This window comes from Humulus lupulus, chromosome 2 (assembly GCF_963169125.1).
Source record: "Humulus lupulus chromosome 2, drHumLupu1.1, whole genome shotgun sequence".
Taxonomy (NCBI): domain Eukaryota; kingdom Viridiplantae; phylum Streptophyta; class Magnoliopsida; order Rosales; family Cannabaceae; genus Humulus; species Humulus lupulus.
The window spans coordinates 142,353,362-142,361,594 of NC_084794.1; the positions used below are offsets into that span (position 1 = coordinate 142,353,362).

General features: G+C 35.2%; 1 protein-coding gene across 3 annotated transcripts; it reads left to right on the forward strand.

Annotated features, from left to right (window-relative positions):
• Positions 1-550: 550 nt before the first annotated feature.
• On the forward strand, positions 551-7,557 carry LOC133818587 (uncharacterized). 3 transcript variants are annotated; one of them, XM_062251550.1, is made up of 9 exons: positions 551-1,021; positions 1,410-1,505; positions 1,608-1,635; positions 2,629-6,335; positions 6,436-6,680; positions 6,760-6,975; positions 7,045-7,137; positions 7,212-7,316; positions 7,394-7,557. In XM_062251550.1, exon 4 carries the CDS (start codon positions 3,432-3,434, stop codon positions 5,163-5,165), a length of 1,734 nt encoding a protein of 577 aa, XP_062107534.1. In that variant the 5' UTR covers positions 551-1,021; positions 1,410-1,505; positions 1,608-1,635; positions 2,629-3,431; the 3' UTR covers positions 5,166-6,335; positions 6,436-6,680; positions 6,760-6,975; positions 7,045-7,137; positions 7,212-7,316; positions 7,394-7,557. The 3 variants fall into 3 exon arrangements, 2 of the variants coding, with proteins under 2 accessions (XP_062107534.1, XP_062107535.1); XR_009885958.1 differs by having other exon boundaries at positions 564-1,021; positions 6,252-6,335; XM_062251551.1 differs by having other exon boundaries at positions 1,608-6,335; positions 7,240-7,316.
• Positions 7,558-8,233: the final 676 nt, after the last annotated feature.

The following is an 8,233-nucleotide window of genomic DNA, read 5'->3' on the forward strand; positions in this document are numbered from 1 at the left end:
AAGGTCTAGCACAGACGAATTTTATGAACATTCAACATTGTATTTATACTAAAAAAAATTACATTAGAAAACACAAAAAATTAATCATAATTAACAACATAAATATTATGAATTTATAAATTACGGACTAATTTTTTCTCAAACTATGTCCAACAAAAAAAAATTAGACCCATCATTTGAAAAAGATTAGAATAAGTTACACTTTATAACAACTTTAGTTGTTAGCATTTTGCTGAAATACTATATTGTTATTTCAAAATGATATAATTTACAATTCCTAAAAAATAAAAATAGCTAACCCCCTTTTAAATGAGTATATAAAATTTAGTGATTAACCAGAATACTGATAAAAAAATTACTGTGCATTTCGCTTTTAGAAAGCATTGTCCCTAAGAAAACGTTTACAAAGCAGTTATTTATATATAGTCTCACATATATATATATCACTACAAGAATAACAGTATGTAGCGACTACACCTCTAGCGACGACATGAAAAAAAATCGTCGCTAGAGGTTATTTCATATACGCGGCACCTGTTCGCGTGGAACCCAATTTATTTCTCTCCTTTATCTTAACTTTTGTCTCTCTCTCTCCCTTTATTTTCAGACCCAAACCGAAACCCCCAAACCCCAAAACAGAGACCCATTCTTCAGCTCAGCCTTTGTCTCTCTCTCTCCCTTTACTTTCAGACCCAAACCGAAACCCCCAAAACAGAGACCCATTCTTCAGCTCAGCCTTTGTCTCTCTCCCTCTCCCTTTACTTTCAGACCCAAACTGAAACCCTGAAACCCCAAAACAGAGACCCATTCTTCAGCTCAGCCTTTGTCTCTCTCTCTCTCCCTTTACTTTCAGACTCAAACCGAAACCCCCAAACCCCAAAAGAGAGACCCAATTCATCAGCTCAGCCATATTTCCCTCCCTTTACTTTCAGACCATTTTTGTCTCTCTCCCTTTGCTTTCAAACCCAAACCGAAACCCCCAAACGGAGACCCAATTTCTCCCTCCCTCAGTTGGTGCAAGGTATATCCTCCCTCCCTCACTTTTTGTTTTTAATTTTTTTTTCTGATTTACTTTGCCATATCCGTATGCACATATATATATTAAGGTATATATATATATATTTAGTTAATTTATTTGTAAATGTTTTTTTTCTTTTGTGACCCACGGCACTCTTAGGCCTCTCTCTATTATATATATATATATATACATATATGCATATGTTTGGAGTGGTGAGTTTTGGTTTAATTTTGTTTTTTTTTTCTCACGGCCTCTTTCTGTTGTTCTGTTCTGTTCTTTTCTGTTGTATGGAGTGGTGAGTTTTTGTTCTGTTCTGTTGTTCTGTTCTTTTCAATAGGATATGTTCTTATGTGTGTCTATGTATATATTGGCTTATGATTCTTGCCGACAGCTCCGATCTTGGGCCGCTCCATCGTAGACGGTGTCCCCAAGCTCTCCGATCTTCCTCTCGGCATTCACAAGTATATGTATATATATATTGTTTTAGGTATATTTTCTTTACTTTCCAGACCCATCTTCTCTATCTTGTCTGGGTATAAATTTTCTTCTTAAGTAACTTAAGCATATATTGTTTGGGTTCTCTTTGCAGTGTTTCATCTTTTTGTTGGACTCCTCAGGTTTGCTTTCTTAACCCTTTTCTTTTTTATAATCTATTATGTTTTTAACTTGATGTTTGTGCATTTTCTGTTTCCTAATTCTACCAAGTGTAATTTGAATGGTTCTTATATTGACTAAAGTTCTTGTTGGTTGATGACAAATCTGTTGCATTTTTTCTCCTTGTATAGATATTTGTTTTCCATAGACATGAAGAAAATTTGTTACCATAAACTATTGCATCTCATTTTATATTTGTTATTTTATAAGACTCGAGATTAATTATTTATAGGTGTTTGATTATATATTGATGGACATAGATAGTGAGAGAGTCTCAGAATATTGTAGTCATACCTACATGGTGTTTTCTGTTCATAAAGTGGATTTAACAATTTACGAGAGCAAAGATTATAAGAATATATCAAGTAAAGACTTGCTGCTTATGGATTTGTGCTATACGTGCCATACATCCACTCTGATATTTTTCTAATTAAGATGTATGGTACATGTGTGTCTTTTAGGAAAATTTATGTATATATGTACCATACATCCACTCTGAGCAAACAATTTGCGTTCATTAAAAAAAATAGAAAGAAAAAAGTAGTAATGAGTGAATCAATAAAATTATACAATAAATAATAACCATAAGATTTATGTTATTCATTTTGTGGTTTTCTCTTTCATAAATCTTTTATAAATGGTCAATATGCATAAACTTATAAATTTTTTACTAAATTTAATAACCAATAAAAGTAATAATTAATAAAATAAGTATAATAAAACAAATAATTAAATCAAATAAAAGTAATTGCTAAATTATATATAAAATTGAAATTAAATTGATTATTAATTACTCACTTAATTTATTAATTAATAAACTTTAATCTAATAAGTTATTGATGATTTATTTGTAAAACTTGACAATTCATTGAAAAAATAATAATTCAAATAATAATTTCTTACACTGTGCAGTGTAATAATTAATAATTCAAATAATAATTTCTTACACTGTGCAGTGTCCTATAAAATGTCGATCGACAAGACTTGGATTAATAATTCAAATAAATTTTCTGATGAGTATGTTGCTGGAGCGTTTGCATTTGTTGAGAGAGTTCAGCAATTTGTGGATACAAGGGGACTAGTGAAGTGTCCTTGTAACAAGTGTCTTAATATCGAATTGCAAACGATTGGTGTGCTAGAAAGTCATCTTTTTGAGAATGGTTTTCTACGAAGTTATACAAATTGGTACTGGCATGGAGAGGAGGAAATAATACCGACCAATAGAGTGGTCCACCAATGTCACGAGGACGAGATGATGGATGTTCTTAATGATATAGCACAACCTAACAATTGTGAAGATGATGAGAATGAGGTTTATGATGAGATACCACCAGCATCAGAATGCAGAGGTACTAGCCAATACTACAATGACTTATTTGCCGAGATGGAGTCTTCGTTATTCCCAGGGTGTGAAAAATACACATCTTTGAATTTCGTAGCTAAGTTGATGCATTTCAAAGTGTTGGGGAAAATTCCTAACAAATTTTTTGATGGAATCTTGGAGTTGTTAGAAGATGCATTCCCATCTCCAAATAAGATACCAAAGTCACATTATGCGGCGAAGAGGTTGATGAGGAAATTGGGTTTGGGTTACGAGTCAATCCATGTTTGTAAGCATGATTGTGCATTGTTTTGGAAGGAAAATGCAGGAAAACAAAAGTGTCCAATTTGTGGGGAGGATCGTTGGGTGGACAAAAATACCAAGGGGAAGAAAGTGCCCCAAAAAGTTATGCGTTAGTTTCCATTGACTCCTCGGTTGATGCGAAAATTCGCGTCAAGGCACATTTCTCAACATATGAGATGGCATCATGAAGGGCGTGTTAAAGAAGATGGTATCATGCGTCATCCTGCAGATGGGAAAGCATGGAAGGATTTTGACCGTAGCAATCCAGCGTTTGCAATGGAACCTAGGAATGTGCGCCTTGGATTGGCTACTGATGGATTCAATCCTTTTGGAAATATGAGTTTGTCTTATAGCAAGTGGCATGTTGTGTTAACAACTTACAATTTGCCACCGTGGTTATGCATGAAAGAGACTAACTTTATGTTGACTTTATTAATTCCTGGGCCACATTCACCTGGAAAAGATTTTGATGTTTTCTTAAGGCCATTGGTTGATGAGTTGAAGGAATTATGGGTGAACGATGTTCAGACTCGGGATGTTGTTGATGGTAGTTTTTTTAAGCTTCGAGCAACTTTATTGTGGACTATAAATGATTTTCCAGCGATGAGTAGTCTTTCTGGATGGAGTGGTCAAGGTTACACTACTTGTCCTACTTGCAATGTATCAACACCATCAGTCCGTTTGCAAAATAAGGTTGCATTTTACGGTCACAGACATTTTTTACCATTGGGACACCAAATTAGAAAAAAGAAGAAGTTATATGGTTCAGTTGAGAAAAGACCACCTCGAGAGGAATTTAGCACTGAAGTTATTTTCACACAAATGAATTTTATGCCTGAATCTCTTCCTGGTAAGCATGTTAGCTACGGTGGACAAAAAAGGAAACACACAAAAGAGCAAGTTGGTTGGCGTAAAAAAAACATTTTCTTTGAGCTCCCATATTGGGCCAATATGAAGTTGCGACACAACCTAGACGTCATGCATGTTGAAAAAAATGTATGCGACAGCTTAGTTGGCACAATAGTCGGGTTGGAAAATAAGACCAAAGATACAATTAGCGCTAGAGTAGATTTGGAGAAGATGAAGATAAGGCCAGAATTGCATCTGAGAATGGTAAATGGTCGAATGGAAAAGCCGGCAGCGAAATACACATTTATTCCTGAAAATCGGCATAAGTTTTGTCGATTTTTGAAATCAGTCAAATTTCTAGATGGGTTTGCATCTAATCTAAGGAAGAATGTGATTGAAAATGACAATAAGATTACTGGGTTGAAATCCCACGATTGTCATGTCATGTTGCAACGTCTTTTGCCAATTGGTGTTCATTCATTCCTAGAAAAACCTATTGCTAAGACCATTATTGACTTGTGCACTTTCTTCAAGATTATTTGTGCTAGAACTCTGATTGTTTCTGATTTGGAGAAAGTGAAAACATTAATTGTTGAAATTCTTTGCGGACTAGAAATCATTTTTCCACTAGCGTTTTTTGATGTTATGGTTCACCTAATGATACATTTGCCTCAAGAAGCAATAGATGGAGGTCCAGTACACATGAGGTGGATGTATCCCTTTGAGAGATACATGAAAAAATTGAAACATTATGTGCGTAATAAAGCTCGTCCTGAGGGGTATGTCGTTGATAAAGCATTGACATTCTATTCTATGTACTTCAAAGGGGTGGAAACAAGGTTTAATCGTCCAGATAGAAATGTTGATGCAATTCCATCACCAAAGAAGTTGTCTGTGTTTCAATCTCAGGGTCGTCCGATCGGTAAGATGACATTAACAACTTTGGACGATGAACTTAAAAAAACTGCTGAGTGGTACATTCTCAACAATTGCATTGAGATTCTCCCATATATTCAATAAGTACTTTGATCACACTAACAATATATTTATCTACTCTTCCATTTATCTTTCAAATTTTTTAAGTCTTTCATATTTTATGGGTGTAGAGAGCACAAGCAGATCCTTTTATCTAGTGGTGCTGAAAACCTAGATCAATTACAGAAAAAGGAGTCCCCATGTGGTTTTACAATAAGCTTTACAATCTTCGACAAGCGGGATCTGCAGAAGCTTCTGAAGAGTTATTCTCCTTAGCAAGCGGCTCCTCTAATCTTGTTTCTTCATACACTGGGTGTATTGTCAATGGAGTTCGATTTTTGTGCTATGATAGAGATAAAAATTTGAAAACTCAAAATAGTGGTGTCTTAGTACCCGGAGTAGACAACAAAAATTTCTACGGGCAATTAGAAGAGGTTATAGTGATGTCATACCTTGCTGGTTGTTCTGTTGTATTATTCAAGTGTAAATGGTTTGATACAGATCCTACCAAGAGTAGGATGAAGCATGAAAATAATATAACTAGTATATTTACTAAGTTCGAGTGGTACAAAGATGACAAGTTTATCTTGGCAACTCAAGCAAAACAAATTTTTTATCTTGATGATTTGAAAAATGACCGGGATTGGAAAATTGTTGAAGAAGTTCATCATAGAAATGTGTGGGACACCCCAGCAGCTGATGAACAGTTGGATCCCATTGAAATAGATGTTATGCATGACACAATATCATCTGATTTCCAATTGTTTGTCGATCTTGGTCCGTTGCCAGAAATCAATTTTTGCCGTAGAGATCAACCGCCATCTATTGTCAATGTAGATACTCCTGTTGATCAAGAGGAAGATGAAGAGGAAGAGGAAGAGGAAATGGTCGATGAAGAGGAAGAGGAAGAGATGGACTTAGAAGAAGATAATGTAGAAGAAAATGAGAATGATAGTGATAATGATAATGAATATTATAGTGATGATTAAGTTGTAATTTTTACATTCAAAGATTGTTTGCACTTATTATTTATGGATAACCATATTATTTATGTTTATCTTTATTTGTCAACATTTTATTATATGCACACACATATATATATATATATATCATTATATTTAAATTTATTAGATATGTCTTCTGCGGTAATGCGACATCACGGAGGTGATGGCGGGGCAGATCCTCCTCGAGATCCAACACATATAGAGGCTAACTGTGAGAGAGTTAATTCATGCACTATCTATTGTTTTTATTCATAAATTAACCTTATAACTATAGATGTATAATTTAATATTATGCAATTGTAAAATAATAGTGCCTGCAATAAAAAGGCGTGGCATCAACAAAGGGATATCAACCCGAGAGGCTAGGGCTCCCTTAGGTAGACCATTACCCCTTGAGTGGGATGTACGAGGAAAGACGTACAAGGAAATTGGTGAATATTCTCACCATTTGTCTCGGGAGATCGGCCTTCTCATTCGACAATATGTTGATCCCGACTATGATCGATGGGATAAAGTACCAAAGGAAGTAAGGGATCGAATATTTCCTCGTCTACAGGTAATTTATTTCTTATCTTTTGTATTTTGTTGAATTTAATGTTAAATTTGACTAATCAACTTAATTTATTTTAATTTAGGATGATTTATTCGATATTGGTCTCACTCGGTATGGGGTAGAACACCAAAGTGGCATTCTTCTCGGCATTCAACGATCTTGCGCTGATCGTTACTCAGAATGAAAGAATGATCTATCTACTCACATAAAGAAGCATGGTCGGAGACATGCTCCTGATGGTTTGGTAGAAGAAAAATGGAAGAAGGCGCTTGATTATTTTGATCGACATGAAGTGAAGGTAAAATTTCTTTTTAATTTAGTTTTGTTAATATAACATATATATAATTAACACAATGTCATTTTGTAGAGGCGGTCTGAGATTAATGCTGCGAATCGAGCAAAACAAAAACAAAATAGCTTCCAAGGATCGCAGTCTACGCCATCTCTTCGTTATAAGAAGGTATTTTTTCTTATTAAATTTTTAAAAAAATTCATATATTTTTATTAAATTTCTAAATAATTTTTGTATATTAGCACAATATGCAATCTGGCCATCTCTCAGGCGTTCTAGAAATTTGGATGGATACTAAATATAAAGAAGGGAGAGGTTGGGTCAGTCAAGTAGCGCGTGATAACTATGTAAGTAATTGTATATATTTTATATTTTTCTTACTTTGTAAATTTGCAATAGTTGTATTAAAAATTCAATAATACAGGAAAAGTTGCTGGAGGTACGTCAAACTCAGCAGACACAATCTTCTACGACCACCTCCACTGCGAGTACTGCCACAACTGAGGTGGACGACATTGCCCTTGTTGAGACAGTCTTTGGACGCCGTCGGGGCCATCAGACAAGACTTGGTTGTAGGATTCGCTCGAGCGCGGAACGTGAAGTGACTGACACACTTCAACCACCGTCACCGCCCCCTACTGCACAAGAGATGCGGGATGTGGTCCAACGTCTCTGAATCGTTGAGGAGTACATGGCTAGACTTGGTGGAGCCTCAGGTTCTGGATCTTCTCAGCCAGGTGATGGTCAGGATCCGACACCTCCTACTCAATAGGATGCTGGAGAACATTATTTATGACTTTATACTTTATGTAATTTGACTTTAGGAAAATATTATATATCACATTCTACTTTATTTTAGACTTACTTTGTTTTATTGGAACATTATATTTATAAAATTTTATGATTATTAAATTTCATTAGATTTATTTATGTTTCAATAAAAAAAATCAAATAAAATATATAATAATTATAGAAAAAAAGCAAATGAAAAAAAAATGTAAAATCTCTAGCGACGACATCTGAGGGCTCTAGCGACGACTTTGGGAAGAGTTGTCGCTAGAGAAAACGCAAATACGGAAACAAGAAGCCATCCAGCGACGAATTTTAACTGGTTCTAGCGACAACATTGGTCGTCGCTAGAGGCTCTAGCGACGACAATTCTGGAATCATCGCTAATAAAAAGCAATTAGCGACCGGGTTTTAGCGACTACAAATAGCGACGACCATGTCGTCGCTAGAGCCTCCGGCGACGACAAATCCCCTT

Coding starts and splice junctions, on each gene's coding strand:
- LOC133818587 (XM_062251551.1), top strand. CDS start 3,432: ATGCGAAAATTCGCGTCAAGGCACATTTCTCAACATATGAGATGGCAT.